The sequence below is a fragment of the Setaria italica genome, unplaced genomic scaffold, assembly GCF_000263155.2.
Source record: "Setaria italica strain Yugu1 unplaced genomic scaffold, Setaria_italica_v2.0 scaffold_13, whole genome shotgun sequence".
In the NCBI taxonomy this organism is placed as follows: domain Eukaryota; kingdom Viridiplantae; phylum Streptophyta; class Magnoliopsida; order Poales; family Poaceae; genus Setaria; species Setaria italica.
Genome location: NW_014576737.1, coordinates 141,028 through 161,352, shown reverse-complemented (window position 1 = coordinate 161,352; position 20,325 = coordinate 141,028). Strand labels below are relative to the sequence as shown.

The 20,325-nt window shown below is 42.9% G+C and overlaps 3 protein-coding genes across 11 annotated transcripts; all 3 read right to left on the bottom strand.

The window, feature by feature from the left end:
* Positions 1-2,872: 2,872 nt before the first annotated feature.
* On the bottom strand, positions 2,873-4,846 carry LOC105913561. The gene has a single exon (XM_012843184.1). The coding sequence runs from the start codon at positions 4,844-4,846 to the stop codon at positions 2,873-2,875; it is 1,974 nt and encodes a 657-aa protein (XP_012698638.1).
* A 36-nt stretch (positions 4,847-4,882) lies between these two features.
* LOC101778811 lies at positions 4,883-7,267 on the bottom strand. Its single transcript, XM_012843183.1, has 5 exons — positions 7,255-7,267; positions 7,099-7,167; positions 6,402-7,018; positions 6,054-6,294; positions 4,883-5,955 (listed from the first exon to the last, which is right to left on the bottom strand). The coding sequence occupies exons 1-5, from the start codon at positions 7,265-7,267 to the stop codon at positions 4,883-4,885; spliced, it is 2,013 nt and encodes a 670-aa protein (XP_012698637.1).
* Positions 7,268-12,444: 5,177 nt separating this feature from the next.
* On the bottom strand, positions 12,445-20,038 carry LOC101777045. 9 transcript variants are annotated; one of them, XM_004987252.2, is made up of 10 exons: positions 19,597-20,037; positions 18,743-18,800; positions 18,005-18,081; positions 16,947-17,283; positions 15,747-15,845; positions 15,481-15,672; positions 15,272-15,403; positions 13,254-13,343; positions 13,080-13,160; positions 12,445-12,568 (listed from the first exon to the last, which is right to left on the bottom strand). In XM_004987252.2, exons 5-10 carry the CDS (start codon positions 15,811-15,813, stop codon positions 12,540-12,542), a joined length of 591 nt encoding a protein of 196 aa, XP_004987309.1. In that variant the 5' UTR covers positions 15,814-15,845; positions 16,947-17,283; positions 18,005-18,081; positions 18,743-18,800; positions 19,597-20,037; the 3' UTR covers positions 12,445-12,539. The 9 variants fall into 9 exon arrangements, 5 of the variants coding, with proteins under 5 accessions (XP_004987309.1, XP_022679377.1, XP_022679376.1 ...); XM_022823642.1 differs by having other exon boundaries at positions 12,498-12,548; positions 17,108-17,283; positions 19,597-20,038; XM_022823641.1 differs by having other exon boundaries at positions 12,498-12,548; positions 18,738-18,800.
* Positions 20,039-20,325: the final 287 nt, after the last annotated feature.

Genomic DNA, 20,325 nt, shown 5'->3' with positions numbered 1-20,325 from the left:
TAATTGTACAAGACATGGGACGGTGCAAGTTTTAGTTGGGAGGGCATACTAACTTAAACTTTGTGAGGGATTGTTCTACTTCTAACATCACAGCATGCAGAAAGTAAAACATAAACAGAATAGCATTCACACAGTTGTGACACAGTATGGCCCGTTTTCATATGGTGATCTCCATCTCCATAGAACCTGTTCACCATGGTGATCTCCATCTCCATGTTCCATGTGCGCCATCCTCCCAGTGATGAGTCCTCCAAGAACTAGAATATGCTATTACGCCTAATAGCTAGTAAAGAATCTAGTAATGAAGATTACAAAGTTGCTTGGGTCATCACAGATTGGTACGCAGACCATTAAATACAATAAAGTGACAACACATATGGCTCCTGCCGTGTTGCCGTACGCGTGACACGCAGGTCACGAATGAGTTACACACATGCATCACATACACAAGGGGGCCATACTGATCACAAGATACAAACATACATCCTACAAAACAGAGTTAGGCGTCCTAACGTTCCAAACTTCGGATGCCCGAAACTCCATCTTCCAAGCCGAATTTGGGAAATCTAATTTCGCCGAAAATGGCGAAGCGGTTGAATTTCATGTGTAACTTTTTCTGTAAATCAATTTTCATATAAAATTCGCCCCAATCCGAGATCGTACCGAAAAGTTACGGCTGATTTACCGAAGCATACGCAAACGGCAAAAATCCCGACCCCGGTAGTAGATCTCATCTACTGTTGCACATCTAATGCGCCTGGCGTATGACCCTGGATTTCGATTCGACCAATCATATTGATCTTCGCTCACTGCAACTGGATTTACGTGTATCACTTAACTCCGATGGCGGAAACCGACCGGTAGGAGTATGTCGTTACACTACCATTGCAGCAAGGGCACGAAACCAGGACATAGATCAAACGGAAAACTCACATATCTCCATATGCACACATCCCGAATCCAAAACTAAGCAGCTACGGCTCTAATACCACTGTTGGGATACGAGGTAGGCTACACTAGCGCAATTAAAAAATTCTACCGCGTATAACCAGGAAGAACTGCCGTATAAGGATCACGGGATTACCACTCGACGCACTACTGGTGCGGAAGATGTAGATATGCGTCGATGTAGTGAAGATGATCACGTAGTCGTACGTAGTCGATCAATGTAGTCGTACGTAGTCGATCACATCCAGCAGCTCCTTAGCAGCTCGTCCACGTGCAGCAAGATCGCCTCCGGTGCCGTGGCTCCTCGTCGGCTCGTCGTGGCTCGTCGGCGGCTCGTCGGCGGCTCGTCCAAGTGCTGCAGGCGCAACACCTCCAAGGTATCCACACGTGCAGGGAGGAAGCGTCGCAAGCTGGACTGCTAGATCCGCGAGTTGCAACAGGTGAGGCCGTGGGAGGCGTGGCAGGTGTGTTTCGCAAAAAAGGTGTAAACCCTAGGGCGCCTCCACCCCTCTATTTATAGAGGTTCCTGACGGGCCTCTGGATCCGAGGCCCATTAGTACTTCTAAACCTAATCCAACTCGGATCTGATCCGAATTGGGCTTCCAGCCCCTTAAGTGTGTGACCCTATAGGTTCGGATACGTATAGACATGGCCCGAGTACTCCTACTCGGCCTAATAGTCGGTAGCGGCCTCTAGCAAGACGTGCCAACTCCTATACGCACACGAAGATCATATCAGACGAACCATCACAACATAATATACATGCTATTCCCTTTGCCTCATGATATTTGGTCTAGCTTCAAGCCGACCGCTCTTTCTCGATCCTGTGATTCGGAATCCCTTTGTAGGTTAACTCTTAACCGTACGTAACATGGCCATGCATTTTCGGATCCGATCACTCGAGGGGCCCAGAGATATCACTCTCAATCAGAGAGGGGCAAATCCCATCTTGATTGACCATGTCTCATAGCATGCTTCTTGACAAACCCGAAAGCTACCTTTATAACTACCCTGTTACGGCGTAGCGTTTGATAGCCCCTAAGTAGGTCGATCCACATCTAGAATACATGCGACAATCTCAGGTCTAAGGACAAAGCGTATATGTTGTTTAAAGAGAGAACTACTTCTCGTGTTGGGTCAGTCCTAGCACATGTCTCCACATGTGTCCACATTATTAGTTCAACATCTCCATGTCCATGACTTGTGAAACATAGTCATCAACTAATACATGTGCTAGTCTAATATTCATGTGTGTCCTCACATGAACTCCGACTAGGGACAACTTTAGAATAACCATACAAGTAAAGAGTTTCACATACAATTCACATAATTGAAAATCAATTCAAGTAGCCTTCAATGGATATTCAATGAACACAACATACAAATCATGGATACAAATGGAATATCATCATCTCTATGATTGCCTCTAGGGCATACCTCCAACAGCGTATGGCAAAGCATTTAAAATTACCTAGCAAGAGCAAGAAACATGGACTTGATGAGTACAGTATTTTTTAAAAAATAAATGAAAAATGCAAGACACGCACGAATAATCATTATATTACCTTGCCTATGGTGTTAGAACCTCTTTGTATACAATATTCTTCGTATACGTGCCATCTACAGTTGGTACCCTTTTCTTCTTCACTGATGTACCTTTTTGTTCATTGTTATTTTGATTACCCTGGCCGTTCACTTTCTTATAAACTTTTTTCTTTTCCTTCTTTTTACTTTGTTCCTCGTCTGCCTCTGCGTTAGGCGGAAGGGCGAGGATCTTGATATTCGTTCTGGCTGTGGCTCTAGACATAGCAACATACAACTGACCATGAGAGAACATAGGGGCGGGCAGGTACACACCCACATTTGGTATAGTTTGGCCCTGTGACTTGTTGACCGTCATGGCGAAGCTGAGCCTAATAGGGAACTACTTCCTCTTAAATTGGAATGGGAACATCTCATCATCAGAGGGGCACAACGGTATTTGAGGAAGGAAACCCCTCTTTCCGGCATGCTGTCCCAGCACAATTTCAGCATCGATCGAATTTCTTTGGAAGCCTCGAACCACCAGCCTTGTACCATTGCACAATCCATTCGCAGGGTCGATATTCCTAAGCAATATGACCGGGCAGCCGATCTTGAGCTTAAGCAAGTGTGGAGGAAGCCCGTTGGGAGTCAATGTGTTAAGGAACTCCGACGGATAGTAGTTATGCGGATCATCAATCGCGGAGTCGAAACTATGGTCCACCATCTCCCCACCCTGGAACATGCCGATCATCTTCGTATTAATATTGTCCACCCAATCATTACGTGTGGATAGAATCGCTCTGGAGGTGATGTAGTCCTTGTTTGTCATGTTTGCATTGAGGTTTGGAAAGATGCATTCAATCAACCTGTCAAGATCTTTCTCCGAATCCCCAGAGTACGGGATAGATATATCGTCAGGAAGATATACATCACCATCTCCATTAACCTCCTCCGTGCCACCACCAATGCGCAGTAGATATTCCGCAAACCACGGGTCACTCTGCGCCCTCATGTTGCGCACGAGCTTAAGGTGGTGCATGGATTCCCAAAGATATGACCTCCGTAGAGAAGCATCGACTATCTGAGCCCTAGATCCTTTCCGTACAACAGGGAGGACCTGTTTGAAATCCCCTCCAAAGATAATAGTCTTCCCACCGAACAGCAGATCCTGCCGGCCCATTATATCACGTAGGCTATTGTCTAGAGCTTCCATAGCTTGCCTCTTTGCCATAGACACCTCGTCGCAAATGATGAGAGATGCTTGCTGCAGCAGCTTTGCAGTACCACTCTGTTTGGTGAAACTACAACAACCACCATCCTCAAGAGTAAGGGGTATCTTGAAACGTGAGTGAGCAGTCCTCCCACCAGGAATTATAGACGCTGCGACACCAGATGTAGCTGTAGCAATGGCAAGCTTGTTCTGATTGCGAAGGGTTCTGAGAAGTGCCCTGTACAAAAATGTCTTTCCTGTGCCGCCAGGTCCATCCACAAAGAACAAACCGCCTTGTTCGGTGTCCACTTTGGACATTATCTCTTTGTAGGCAGCCCTCTGCTCCTCATTTAGGGAATCAGATAGTCCCACATCTTCCTGATGCTGATCAATGCTTGCCTCCTCAAATATCTCATGAGGGATACTGGTAGCATCGTCATATGCGTTGTCAATTCCTAGGAGAGGGAACAACCTTATTTCCTTCCCCATAGATTGCAACATGTTCCTAATGTCAATGAAAACCATCTGTTCCACCAGAATCGGGTTTGCACTGTTGCACCTGTAGTCTTCTGACATTGCGTCAAAGTGTTTTGTCCACAACCCAAACACATCATTCGGCTCGCAGAATACCAATATAGTCACGAATAACCTACGCAATGAGGATGGCATATGGAACAAACTGTTTTCAGTAAGACACTCATCAAGTGTATTATCTTCATCGATTAGGCCTCGCCTCTCCGCGGCTTCACGGAACGAGGGCAGGAGCACATCGTCAACAGTCCTTAGGTCCCTGTATGAAGTAGCCCCAGCAACATGGTTCAGGAGAACCCAAAGAAAGTAGCGTTCCCCCTCAGCCGGATGAGCCGATACGAGTCTCCCGACCTGGTATACGGCGTTTTTCCTTGGTTTCCAAAATTTACCATTAGACTCCCAAGTATAATGCTCCGGAAAGTCACGGTACAAGATTCCTCGACCTTCCTCATGAAGCCTGTTGTAGTCAAAGTACGCTGTCAGCATTGACTCGTCGGCACCTGGACGCTTGACAACCTGTTCGATCTTGTCCTGTTTATGATATGTAACCATATGCATGTCGGGAAGATGAAGCTGCAGCTGCTGCACTGGTGGATGGTTCTTGCTCAAGTCAAAGCCGTATATCCTCCACATCGCTTCTAGAGGTGTCACCCACCGAGCCTCTCTGTACTACGTGATCTCATCAACGTTCCCCTTGTCATCTTTTTTTCCAGCCTCCCTAACAGCCACAGACGCTCTGTCATGGCCCTTGTATATGTATTTGAATAGGTATTTCACGGACTTAATGCTACTACATGGCTCAACATTGATGTGGCAATTGAAAGTATGCAGCAGGCATGGGTTGTATAGGACAACCCACTGATTGTCCAGGATGTGACCTCTAATTATTTCCTTACGACCATCATCACGTTGCCAATAGATGGTGTACGAATCCTTACCTTGCGACGTTGAATCGCAGAATGGCCGCGAGTAACGGTTCTTGCATGAAGTACGTCCCCTTGTGCATGGACATAATGGATTTAGCGTCCCGCATGGGCCATGCATCATATGCTTCGTCACCATCCTGTAGAGGTTAGGGTACTTCTTCTTGTTTGGTAGCTCAGCAGAGATAAGCAAGTCATACTGTTCTGGACACGTGATCTTGTACTTCCTCTGCATTATTAACAAAAAGTGTGCATGCGGCAAGCCCCTCTTCTGGAACTCCACAACATATACGAATGCATGGACCTTTCCAAGTATATCTTTTTCCATCAACATCTTCTTGAGCTCCTCCAACTTTGCCCTGAACACTCGAGTTACAAGATCTGGACGGTCCTGTGGACTCTGACCAGGATAAAGCTCATTCTTGATCTCATCCCAATTAGGATTGCACGTCATTGTGAGGAAGATATCCGGTTTACCAAACTTTCGCACCAAAGCCATCGCATCCATGTACCGACGCCTCATATTGCGGGGCCCTCCAATGAAAGTTGGTGACAGCACAGTACGCTTACCAACCTCATCAGCGTCTTCCACCCCCATACGCCAGCTGTCAACCAAACCTTGGTACAGGTCAGCCCTAAGAATGTCCTGATTGTTGCGGATGTAGTCTAGACGCGAGCTTTCAATCTTAACGTAGGTGTCGACGGCAAACTGCTGGAATAGACGGTTGCCGTATAGTATAGGATTAAAAATCCCAGGCCGCATCTGAAATTTGTAGCAATAGTAATCACGCACAGAGACGCATTTATTTCCAGCAGACCCTACACACATAAACATTATTCATGTTAATATCGTGAATGACGGCATGCAGAACATTTGTCTAATGTTTGTAAGACACTATAAAGACATCCGAATTTACCAGCATCATCGTCACCACCACCATTAGCATGCGCCTTGCAAATCGCTCGAGCCTTATTGACTTCAGCCTCAGTCACACCAACTTTTGGAATGCAGTTGTGCCACCCGAGCTCACCTCTTGGAAAGAATAGCGGGTACGAGAGAGCGTCGTAGCACCCATGATAGGACCGGATGCCATGGATCGGCCTATCCTTCCCTTGGAGGACAATACTATTATCGAACTGGCCCCGATGCTCGCTCCCCTCAATCCAAACGGCAGAACCTCTGACGTTAATGGCACGTTATATGTTCTCTGGTCTAGCCGTTGGTCAAGGTTCAACTCAACATGGTAATCCTCAAGGTTGTCAACCTGGCCCATACTCCTAAGATTCTCTGAGTAGGGATTAATGCCATGTAAGATGTCCTTTAGCCTCTGGATGACTTCCCTATCTTCTTGGGCAAACTTCTCACAACACTTGCGAAGCCTATGCTCAAGAGATGGATCGTCGTCGTAAAAATAAAGCTCAAGGTGACCAGGTTCGCGACCATCCTCTTTACAAAATGATCTTATGTTATGGTAGATTTGACCATGAGCTCGAAATGTGTAAATTCCGCAGTTTCTCACATCGGTGGTCACACGATCAAGTTTACAGTACATAGAAGTGAAAGAGAAGTGGCCATTGAAATATCTGATGTTTGCACGGAAATGCCTAGCATCAGCGTCCGAGCTCGACCACAATCTCACGAGTTCCGGTGGTGTCTCAGGGGTGGAAAGATGAATCTTTCCACTACGACAACAGAATCCAGGTGGCTCGGACTCAAACTTCTTTGCATTGCAGTGCTCGCAGCTAGCCTCTGGCTTGAGCATGTGCTTCATGTTAGGGACATTGGCATAAACCGCATCGTATGGATCTGGTACATCGGGTTCGTTGGGATCTTCATTAGCCGTCTCAAGATCGACATCCTCTTCAGCTTCCCAATCAGGTTCTAATAATTACCATGAGTATAAAGTGTTATATTTTGGAAATAAGATAAGTCAAAGATCACATAGATGCGCCAGGGTGTACCTTGGGCTCCAAAAAGGTACCCCTCATCCTCTTCCTCATCGTCCTCAAATATGATGTTCTCATCGCAATCTGATGCAACATTGGCACATGAGTGATGAGACAAACGTATTTACATACGTAGAATAATAGCATGAAGGAAGCACGTGCAACATTTACCATCCTGTTCCATAGAGGCATGTGTCCCTGCCTGTCCACCATGTGCAAGCATTAAATATAGCTCGTCAACAACAGATGGCTGTGTCTGAGTACCTGTAGCATCTTTAGGTGCAGGCCTAGTATTTTATGTGAAAGATGAATTGCGGGTGAGACATAGAATCGGTATTGACAAATAATCAAAGTGATTTTCTTTTTACCCATTCCAAATACATTAGATGCAGTGAAGGGATGGGAGTCACGAGCATCCGTTTGGCTGCAGCCTTTAGTAGTAGAATGGTAGTAGGTTAGATGTAGGTTACTTTAAATATCATAATAATAGAATATACGAATACCAAGGTGGGCAAAGGATGTGAGCTAATTACCATTGTCCATGACACAAGACGTTTGAGTCAGCTAGCTCGTATAATTGATTTTTTCACCAGCAGGCCGTTTGGTATTCCTGCCAATGGTTGGTTCAAACATTTGATTACACTGGTTTAGGCGTGAATTCCTAATTCCAGGAGTCACAAGCTTCCTATGGATGGTGTGGTTTGCACGGACCATTTGGGGGGTAACGACTCCAGGGGATTTATCCACAACTACCTGGATGTAAACAGGCCTTCCGTTTACAAGGGGGATTTCCATCTCGTCCGTTATTCTTAATGGCGATTTATCAGCACGAGGGAATACCAGCTTCGGGGTAAAATGAGGGCTTGCCATTGCAATAGATTCAGGATGCAAATTGCTCGCCCGTCGTTCATTAACCCTATTTCTATAGTCTCTGTTGGTCTGTCTTCTTTTTTCTATATTGTCTTGTGGCGTCCTAAATAATCTCTTTGCAGAGTTTGCAGAATACGAATCACGCCGCCTCTTTTTTAGTATAGCCCTCTGCCCAGGAGACATTGCCGCCCTTCGTGCCCTATCCCCTCTATGCCTACGCTCGTTAGGTGAGAGGTCAGTATCGTCCATGGAACCTGCTTCATCTACAGCACCTACCATGATTTGGGGTTAAGGTGTTTAGTGCATTAGGATGTGATAAGGACCCGCTAGGGTTGATTCCCGATCTTTCGATGAGAGATGTGGGATAACTCGATTGGTTGATGGAGACGACGTTCACGGCCCGACTACAGCCTTCCAAGCTGCGCCTTAGCAACCGATACACCACCTCCAATGGCTGCCGCGATCTTGTGGAGCGCGTCACCCGGCCACTAGGGCACTCGTCCTGCAAGCAATCGAAGAACAAGCAAGAACAAGTATAACAAGCAACTCAATTGCAAATATAGAGATGGAAACCAATCTGAACTCACAAAGTTGGGGTTTCGAATCGAGTAGAACGGATGGTCTAGTCGACACACGCGTCTACAAGGAAGTAGCAATGGCTAAACTTTCAACAAAACAAAACCCAATCTGTTCGTGGTGGCTCTAATCCTTATTAATACCTAGGAGGATGACCAGGGGGGTGTTGGGGTCGTGCTCCAACCCTAGGACACATCCCTAATGGACCCAACTTGATACACGGCCCATCGGGCCAAAATAGGGCGACGCAGCACCTATGGACAGAAAACCTCTCGGTAGTATTTCGTGTATTTCGGCCGCCTCAGAAAAGATATGGACATGAGTCTAGATCCATATGAAAATAGACTTCATAAGGATTCCAAGGAGTACTTGAACACCCAAAACGGAGTCCGGATGAGGTCGTGGCGGTCGTTGCAAGTTGGGCCAGAACTGTAGTCCGAATCCAGCACCAAAACGTGTTGGATTGGATCTCTTTCTTTCCTTGGGCCAAAAGTGACGTGGTGGCCTGGTGGAGGACGTTAGGAATACTTGGACTTGGCCCCCAATCTACTTCTTTGGTCCTCCATGCCTTCCATGTGTGTTTAACACTATTTTTGATCCATGTATGTATTTCTGAAATTGACAACGAATACACATCATGGTGCAGCATCAATTCATCAAATGTATCACATATAAGTATGATAAAGAATTGTTTCACCTCGGATTCAAAAGATACTAATATGGTTGTATCCGAGCATGTGATGTCCTCATCATTCTCCCCTTCTTGGCTGCAAGTCGTCCTCGACTTGCTCCAGTGGCATTCTATGGTGCTTGTTGTGATGTTGGAGCACGGAGCGACGTCCATGCTGCATGGCCACAACGAGTAATGCTCCCCTTCTTTGTTCTTACCCTGTTGCATATGGGAAAAACTAGAAAAACTTTGCAAGACATTATTAGTGTTAGTGCAGCCCTCTATTTGATCATGGTATTGTAGCCCAAAAGGATATTTCAGAGTGGAGCAAACATAAACTTTATGCACCAAATATTCTCCTTTGCTATCATATTTGCCAATTGCATGAAGCGAACAATGATTAAAACTTGGCAAACCAGAACCAAATTGAAGTTTCTCTTTTAGACAATTTAGATTACACAAAACATCAAATTCAATGTAACCCAAAGTATTTAAAGAGGATAGCAAATTCAGTTCATCTTGTGCACAAGTAATAGGATGAAAAAGCTTATCTTCAGCACATTTGTATGATTCCAAACCAAAAGTATCACACTTATTCACTACTTGTGGTATAGGAGTAAAAGAATCATCAGCACACAAGTCCTCTTTATCACAAGGAACAGCAAGTAATTCATTTTGTGATAAAGGAAAATCAGCAATGGGTTCCACTATTTGTTGCTCTTCATTAGCATGGAGAGTGGACAAATTTTGGATATAATGGGTCACATCATTCTTGCAAGTATTCACAGATAATAGAATCTCCTTTTCAGCATTGAGAGCAAGACAATACAATTGAGCAAGATGCATGCATGATTTGCTAATTAACAAAGTTCGAATTTCAGAATTGAGCCCTCTCATGAACCTACTCATCACATCTTCCATGCATTCATCTAATCCACCATACATGATACAAATTTTAAAATCATGAAAGTATTGTTTCACAGTCCTACTACCTTGCCTCAAGTTGTCTAATTTAGCAAGCAAATAATCAGCATAATATTCAGGAATGAATGCATCTCTAAAAAGAAATTTAAAGTCTTCCCAAGATTCTAGAACTTTCTTACGCCGACAAATGTGTTTCCATTGTAGCAAGGCAAATTCAGTCAAAATATTAGAGGCAATATAAATCTTTTGTTTCTCGGACAGGTCATGCTCATCAAATTCATTATCTACTTTTATCTCCCAATCAATGTAAGCTTTAGGATCAAACTTACCATCATATAACGGCAAGTGTTGAATAACACCCTGAATATGAGAGTCTAGTTTCATCAGCTCCAAAATCTCCGTATCACCTGCCATGGTTAGTAGGAAACAAGAAACACAAAAATAATATGTATCCTCCTATCAACTACTATGATGTGTTGGTTGTAATTCTCTCAAACTCAACTTGTAAAAACAAGCCCTTACAAGTTCTTACCAAGCCAAACAGGAGGTGACGGCAACCAACAAGTCTGCAACCGTGGAGTGAAGTGTATCGATGCCGCAGCAACAAAAGCCTGTCAAGCTGTAGTCGAATATGTGGAGCTCTAGGTGGGCTAAAGCAAGGAAATATACTAGCACCATGTTAGTCACAAAAGCAAGCTGAATAATAGTTCAACGGTGGTACTGTGCTGGTCCTAGCCTAGACCGTGCTAGAGACGCGAGCCTGGACACAAAGGAAGTCACAACACACCACCGAAAAACAACAGGGAAGCACAACGAACAGCCCCTTTTCTTCCTGTTTTTTTTGTCTTTCTTTTCCTTTTTTTTTCTTCTATTTTTTTTTCTTCTTTTTTTTCAGGGGATCCTCAAATCTGATTATATGAACAAAAGGACTTCACAAGAGTCACACACCACACAAACTTTTTCCGAAAGGATAGAAATCAGATTTGGACTCAAGACAGCAACAGGGCAGCTGTCAATTCGGACTCCAAACCGATTCCAACTTGAACTCAGCACCACGTGGGATTTGATCTTAAACAAACTCGGAGTAGGACTCAGACTTGAACACAAACATGTATTCAGATTCAGCCAACAGAAGGTTTTATATGGTAGCACACGGCTGTGACTGGAACATGACAAGAACTCAAAACTCTAAAGGACTAAAACTAAGACCAGCAACTCGACACAACCGATGCAACCAAAAACTCAACAAGCCCTAACTAAGCAGTGCTAGCAAAGGCTCAAAGGGTTTATAGGATTGCGACTAAACTAATCTACTATTTTTTTGGCTTTTTCTGGACTATGGGAAATTAAAAACAGCAAAGAATTAGAAGTCTCTCACCGATAAACCTTGCTCTGATTACCAACTGATATGGACCCGCTAGGGTTGATTCCCGATCTTTCGATGAGAGACGTGGGATAACTCGATTGGTTGATGGAGACGACGTTCACGGCCCGACTACAGCCTTCCAAGCTGCGCCTTAGCAACCGATACACCACCTCCAATGGCTGCCGCGATCTTGTGGAGCGCGTCACCCGGCCACTAGGGCACTCGTCCTGCAAGCAATCGAAGAACAAGCAAGAACAAGTATAACAAGCAACTCAATTGCAAATATAGAGATGGAAACCAATCTGAACTCACAAAGTTGGGGTTTCGAATCGAGTAGAACGGATGGTCTAGTCGACACACGCGTCTACAAGGAAGTAGCAATGGCTAAACTTTCAACAAAACAAAACCCAATCTGTTCGTGGTGGCTCTAATCCTTATTAATACCTAGGAGGACGACCAGGGGGGTGTTGGGGTCGTGCTCCAACCCTAGGACACGTCCCTAATGGATCCAACTTGATACACGGCCCATCGGGCCAAAATAGGGTGACGCAGCACCTGTGGGCAGAAAACCTCTCGGTAGTATTTCGTGTATTTCGGCCGCCTCAGAATAGATATGGACATGAGTCCGGATCCATATGAAAATAGACTTCATAAGGATTCCAAGGAGTACTTGAACGCCCAAAACGGAGTCCGGATGAGGTCGTGGCGGTCGTTGCAAGTTGGGCCAGAACTGTAGTCCGAATCCAGCACCAAAACGTGTTGGATTGGATCTCTTTCTTTCCTTGGGCCAAAAGTGACGTGGTGGCCTGGTGGAGGACGTTAGGAATACTTGGACTTGGCCCCCAATCTACTTCTTTGGTCCTCCATGCCTTCCATGTGTGTTTAACACTATTTTTGATCCATGTATGTATTTCTGAAATTGACAACGAATACACATCATGGTGCAGCATCAATTCATCAAATGTATCACATATAAGTATGATAAAGAATTGTTTCACCTCGGAGTCAAAAGATACTAATATGGTTGTATCCGAGCATGTGATGTCCTCATCAGGATGCCTCAAGTTGAGAGTAACAGACTATTTTAGGTATTAGTCGGAATAAGATGTCAATATATCTATTTTGGTAGTACTGTAAATAAGATATCAAAACTACTACTTGATATTGAGAGAATAACAAAAATAGCATTAATTAAGAGTTTTAGAAAGCAAATGCTAGTTGTACAGTTGCATCACTTCACATCATGTAAACAGTTTTTGCAATCACCAGGATCAAACACAAGTTCATGACCAATATGGATTGACAAATTTAACTCCTTCAATTTAATAACTAATTATAAGAGACGGAACGATGTACTACTTGATATTGAGAGAATAACAAAAATAGTATTAATTAAGAGTTTTATAATGCAAATGATAGTTGTACGGAACCATCACATCACATCATGTAAATAGTTTCTGCAAACACTAGGAGCAAACACAAGTTCATGACCAATATGGATAGACAAATTTAACTCCTTCAATTTAACTAATTATAAGAGATAGAAAGATGTAAGAAATATTTTTGCTGGGCATTTGAAAATGAAGTTACCTGTTTGTTCAACCGGTATGAGTCCAGTTCCAGTGCTGTGATCGCCCTCACCCAGCTGTATACTTAAATTGACGCGCCCATCTGTATACATCAGAAAACAAATGTATAAACGTCCAATGGAAATATCTTACAGAGAAAATGTACTATAATCCCTGAACACTGCGGTTGAATTACCTCCTACCACAGGGCTAATACAACTATCAACGCAACTATCCCGCATGTCACCAAGAATACCATCTTCGTGGGTCAATACGGTACCTCCATCTATAAAATAAGATAATGGTAAATCAAATATTCACAATCTTTTTTTTATTCGACACATTGGTCATTATCTTTTTTCTGTTTAGACATCATCACCAATAAATGAGACAGATAATTGACTCAACCTGATATGGTTAGCATAGAATTTACTGCTAATATGATAGCAATGTTTATTGCCAAAGACCCCCATTGTGACAGTATAGAAGAGACAATGACAATGATCCTATTTGAAGCAAGAGCATTTCATTGGATCCAAATCAAATTTTGCACAGAATTCAATGATACGGTAGAGTATACTACATGCATTAGTTTGTCCACTTGGTTATCAGGGAGAACTCGTGAAAAGATAAAACCAGATAGTGTTAATATATTAATGATTTTTTTATTGAATATTGTTCATTTGAGGGACCCTTTTTTTTTCCTGCTGCATATAAAACGGAAAAAATATTTCTGTGTGCACCTTTCACAACCTGGCACTCTGCATCATTTTGTTTAGATCCCAGTGTTCCAACTTTTAAAAAAAATACACACATTCTAACTTGGTTCCCAATGGCAACAAATGTAACACTGAAGAAACCATATATAGCTCATCACCACCCAGATAAAGGGAGAGAAGTATGAGTACGACTGAGATTGCATCAGATTGGTCTTTCAAATTAGATAATGGATAGCTCAATGCAGACCGACAGGTAGCTGAAATAATGATGACCACCAGTATTTCTATATAATTGCATATGGGCACAATAATAAACTTGCCTATAAATTGAAAGCATGCGTTCAAAATAAGAAAAAGTGGCGCGCTCAACAACAAAAATGATGATAACTATTTCAAACATGCATGTCCACAGATCTTCCGCTCGCTCGCTCGCCTACTCCTCGCTCGCCCTGCATCGCCGCCGCCGCCCGCAATCCTCCTCTCCTTGGCTCGCTCGCCCTACTTCGCCGCTGCCGCCACCAACGCGCGCCATCCTCCTCTCCTCAGCTCGGTCTCCCTGCGCCGCCAATGACGACCACCCTCCTCCTCCTCTCCTCGGTCACCCTACGCAGCCGGCGCCGCCTGCCCGCCCTCCTCCTCGGCACAGTCTCCCTGCGCATCTTTTGTGCCTGCTAGAAAGATGAGGTAACATATGCCAGCTACATGTTTGTTGAAATCCTTCTTCCTCCCAATTATTCATGGTGATATGAAAGTAATGTTGGATTAGCAGTTGCTACTAACTGGTGTGACATTGGGAAAGCTAACTATTCTTAGAATACTTGATAGTGTATTGCTACTAACTGGCATCTTGCAGGTTTGGAGAAGCCAAGCCCATGAGATCATCTGGCTGCTGAAGCTTTTTTTTCCGGACTACTCTTACATTATCTATTTCATCTGCATTTGTTTCCCATCAGGTTTGGCTTCATGAGATCATAGAAGGAAATGTGGTTACCAGAAATAAGACAATCAGTGATGATTCCGGTGAGGACCCAACCTGCAGTAGGTATCTATCTGCCTCACATGGCCTCACAATTTTGGATAAGGCTGTTAAATTGTTTTGTTGTTGCACAGGAGCTCGGATGATATTAAAATCTGATAAGGCTGTTGAATTGTTTTGCAACAGGAGCTAGGCTTGCCGACCAATGAAAAATGCCCTGGTAAGTTTACTATATTTTTTGAAAACATGTGCGTATCTCACGTGCACTAAGAGGTGTAGTAGGTGAATTTTCACGTTTGGCTCCTGATCACCTAGAATTTGTAAAAGACATGACATATCCTACTGTTTGATGGAAAACAACTCCCACCAAGTCATTTTTTGTTTGGCATTTCACATGTGTCTGAGTTTGTAGAAGTAAATATTTTACATGAAAATATTTGATGCTTATAGATGAAAATTGACAAAAATTAAACAAATGCAAACAAGATGCAAAAGAACTTTGTACATCTGGAGGCCCACCTGATACATGAATCAAGTCGTCATTTCCATCCAAATCTCTCTCATATAGCCATTCATCATAGTCATCCAGATGTCCCCTATGTAGCCAGTCATCGTTTTTATCTTTCACCATGGATATACCGCCACCTACAACTTGAATTTGCAAAGTAAATAAAGTGACATGAATATGACAAAAATATTGCAAAATGACACAGGAAAAAATCGAGTACCCTCCAACTGCATAGCTAGGTGCGAATTATCTTTGTCTACAACTTTATTAATCATATAGCGTTCACGATGCTTTTTGTTCCTTTCCATTCTTTTTTCATCAGACATTGTTGCAGACCGTTCTCTATCTCTCAGCCTCTTACGAGCATTAGGATCGACATCATCTAGCCGCCATCCACGTGGTGCTTGGTTAGCTACAAAGCAGCCCATTATTAAAAAAGGCAATGTCTCCGGAGGAGAGAAACATTTAATTGAAACGATATTTCACCTTGAGGTGTTGTGTTGGTGATGTCTGCAAGCGGATGTCTACCACGGGTAGACTTTGATGGATCCATGGATGTCGCTGACGTTCCCAAGAAGCAAGAATCTGGAGAGCATACATTGATGGAGATGAAACAATGGATTATTCAGATAAAGAGCAATAACATACAGAATTTGACAGTGGATTGTACCCCTGAACATGTAAACATATATTTGTAGTTTTCAAATTGAACACTGAGTCAGAACAAGCAACATGAAATTGTTTATTGTTTTATGATTTGCAAGAAAAGTAACAAGGAGAAATTGGCTTTGGTCTTGTTAAGTTTCAAATGCATGTTTATTACGTATCTTCTGTGGCTTTTTTTTTGTTTTCTTTACAGCGTTTGCAATCAAGTTCATGCTGTAAAATATTTATATGGAATATCAGGTGTGACCAGTCCACTAAACCATTAAAAGATGATCAAAAACAGACAAAGATTTGGAATTCAGTTTGTGCAAGCAACAACATGAAAGCTAGATTGGAATTTCTAGATAGGAAATACATAAAAGAATGTCCAGCTCATTCAATTTAAGGTGTTCCCTAACAGGTTAACCTAACAACATCTGTAATGCATCTTTTTTTTAATTTGCAACGGTAGGTACAATTTGACATTTTAAACTGTACATAGGTACACCAAAGTGGCGCCATTTCTGTGTATTGTTTTAAACAGAACATGTGAATGAATTATTAAAATGTAACACTCCTTGTGAAAATAAGCACCTAGATAGTGGTTATCTATTACTGGAACTGTAATAAGCTCTGTCCTAAAGCTAAATTCACCGACAAGATAAAAGGGAGTGATTAAGAACCACCAATATGTATTGACTAAAAATCATGTAACAGGACTTGCAAACAGCCCTAATTCCCAAACATGAGCCAGGCAAAACCAGATTCAACAGCAAAGAAAAACCTAGAGCTGCTTTGCCAGCTCAACTACCTTATCGAAGTTAGCATTTGTTAATTGCAATGTGACAATGTGAAATAACATAAGCTTGTGTTGTTAGATGCTCTAGTAAACAAGAGAGGGAAGGTATTGATTGTGTTAAATTTCATAAAACTATGATAATAAATGATCTTGGAACCTTAAGCGTTGCTTCATGAACAGCGAGAAGTTCTTGATTTTACCTATGATTGTAGTCCTACGAATTAAGAAATTCTTGATTTTACCTTTCACACTATAAAACCTGACTCAATTAGACTTGGCTCGCTGCAGATGCACCATGAGCCATGACCAATGGCGCACTGTCACCAACGGGTATGCGAGGACGTAGCAGACCTATATGCCGGTGTTGCCAATGCCAGCTGAATCAAAAGATGTTTATGCCTGCCTGCTGTATGATGGCCCTGTGAGGACTGTCATGCTCCTCTGCACCTTGATGATGGCCTCACTCTGCCGTGATGACGGTCCTAAGCCACTGCCACCACACAGGAAAAACCGCCACCTCCTCCTTCAGATTCTGCACCACCACCTATATCTTTCGATTCCAGAGCCTCTTTCATCAATCTGTCAACCAAAAACCTCCAAAAAATTATCCATTTGATCAATAAGACATATTATATTAATATAAAAGCTATCTGGCATTTTAGAATTTCAGGTGACAATTGAAATTAATGGAAACCTATATGAAAATATATCAGAGAACTTGCCTCCTGCCAGTAGAAAAACAAGTGGTTAGCATCCTAGTACTGTTTAACATCACACTTAATTATGCCTCGGTGCAAGTTCTACTCTATATTATAGATATGGTTATGCTGCTCTAATAACAAGAATGGTGCAATTTTCTATTTACTACTACTTGCATGAGAACTGAGAAATCAAATGTTCTATTTGAAATCTTGCCCACGGCTGAGTTTATTGCCACATCTAATAAGCTATGAGTTAGAACATTAGTATGTACACACTATGTTGTAACTCAAATGATCATGAAGCCTCTTCTAATTCAGGATTATAGAAAACAAAGATACCATTATAGTGTAGCAGCTGCATTTTCACAACAATTTCAGGACTATCCATAGCAGCTGCATTTTCAGAATATTTAGTTTGTAAAGTATATCTACACACATCAACAGAGGCAATTGTTTTACATGCTAAGCAGGCAATACAAATTCGATTGTCAGACCAAGACAGGTGTGATCAATCAGAGAGCACTGCTGACAGTGAAAGGATATTTAGTCTTGTAAGGTCCAGCTACTCATTTATGTGAAGCAAGAATCAAACTTCATACATGAGATGATCAAGAACAGGCTGAGTTTCCCCTCACGCTCCTAGCTTGTTCAAAAAATCCAGTTGCTCCTATGAAGCCTGCACATGACAAATTGGTACCTATTAAATGATAATAAAACCATCAATTTAATTAAACAAAGCTATACGCCATGCATCATAGGGCAATCAGATATATTTTACGTCGGCAGGAATATATCTTCAATACTCATTCGCTTCGTGCGCCAAATTTTCATTGAAGAAGTTTCACCGCACTGTCATCGTATCCTATACATAAATCAAGTTTGTTCCTAAATATTACGTTATGTCTATCTACCTGATAGAGTTAAATGTGTCCAAAAACTTAAAAAAAAATACAAATTCGTGATAGCGTGGAGACACCAGAATCAAATTAGAGCAGGTGGTAAGCAATTGAGGCATTCCATCGAATATGTTGAGAGCATATGTCAACTCAAAAAGGTCTGAGCATACTACCACTGTGGCTAGCATATCATAAATCATAAACTACAGACATGAAGTAATTGTAGATAAACATCAAAGATTAACAAGTGCACAACACAAGGGAATCTTATTATTGACATACATGTGAATATCATGCAAAAGGTTGACCTCATAGCCTTTATCCTATTTTCTTCAGAAGTGCTCTTATTATACAACAGAAAATATAGAAAGAATGTATACTTGTAGAAGATATATTTTGAAAAGGAACTGCATAACCAAAGCAATGAGGTAAGTACCTTACCTGTTCCAAAATACTGTACTATATTTTCATGCTCCAAACGACTTAAGAGAGTTATCTCCTGAAACAGTGAAAAAATAATTGACTATTATCAGTGTAACTCAAGAGTGGTGTAGCTAGCAGGGTGGCCGGGTGGGCCTTGGCTCACCCTAAGTTTTGCAGCTGCCCAAGTTATACAAATAAGAATTGTTCATCTATAAATCCAACATGCATGTAACTTTCAGACATATATTATCAGGCATTTTTATGAATTCTATACTTGTATTGTATGATATATATGCTGCAATGAAAATTTATGTCAAGTTGGACCACCCTAACCCAAAATCCGCCACTGATTCTCAAGCGCATAATCCATATAGAATGCTAAGAATTCTATATTAATAGAATGCTAAGCATTGGACCAAAATCCAACTGCAACTGCAACTTGGATGATCAGATTTTTCACTTTGAAATGCTGGTCACGACCTATCTTTCCAAACTTCATTTCTGTTCTCTGAGAAAGCTAACCAGTTTGTATTATTCAGACAATCATAAGCTTGGTTGGATCTACTTTTACACTATATAGAAGTACTCTTAACACAATTTGAGCACTGGACCAGTTCGTCGACCTCGAGCAAGCAAGGTACTCCGATCACAGCTATCCACTGTCAGCATCATTCAGAATGTTATGAACTGATCAGATCGATTTACCGCTGGACGTAACCGAGCGGAAGAAAATATCATACCACCCTCATAACTGACATTAATATTGCAGTCTCTATTTTGAGTATCCATGAATGAAGAGAACTAATTTCACCACATCTTACACATCATTAACATGGAGGAAGGTCAACGGCGACCTAGGAAAAAGTCCGCACCTTGGAGGCGATGGCGATTGAGGACGGTGGCGGGGCAGTGATCGACCACGGCGGAGAGGCGTCGATGAAGGTCAACGTCTCGAGGCGATTTCGACTAAGGACTGGGCAGGTGGTGGCGAGCACAGCGTGGCTCGGTGGCGGGGAGTTGCAGGCGGTGGCTGCTCGGGCATTCGTGGCGTGAGGGCCAGGCAGGGGCGGCGTGCCCTGCTGCGCGAAGGAGGCGGAGGCGGGGCGCTGTGCCAGACGGCGGCGGCGGCGCGCAGGGCGAGTTCGCGAGGGATCGTCGGCGCGGGCCAGAGGGGTGGCGCAGGGCGAGGGGCGGCGGCGCAGGATGGATTGGTCGGATGGGAGGCGGGCGCAGGCCAAGGGGCGGCGGCGCAGGATGGGAAGCGAGGAGAACCAACCAGATGAGGGCTTTTCATCGAACGGTGGGAATGAAATTAAGCGCGGGACGAAAGTGAGCGGACGGTACGACGTACGAAAATTTATCTCGGTTTTGGTTTTTTTAGGACTAGAGACTAGAGTGGGACAGCTCATATAAAGTGAGGACGTGACAGGGCGCTACATCCTGCATGCAATGGGTACGCATGTGCTAAGAGCATCTTCCGTAGTCATCCAATATATATTTTCTAATAAATGATTAATGGATATTCCAATATATCTTTCATTATAATTTGAGAGAGTTGTTTTTTTCCAGTCTCTCAATAGTATCTGTAACAGCAATGGTGT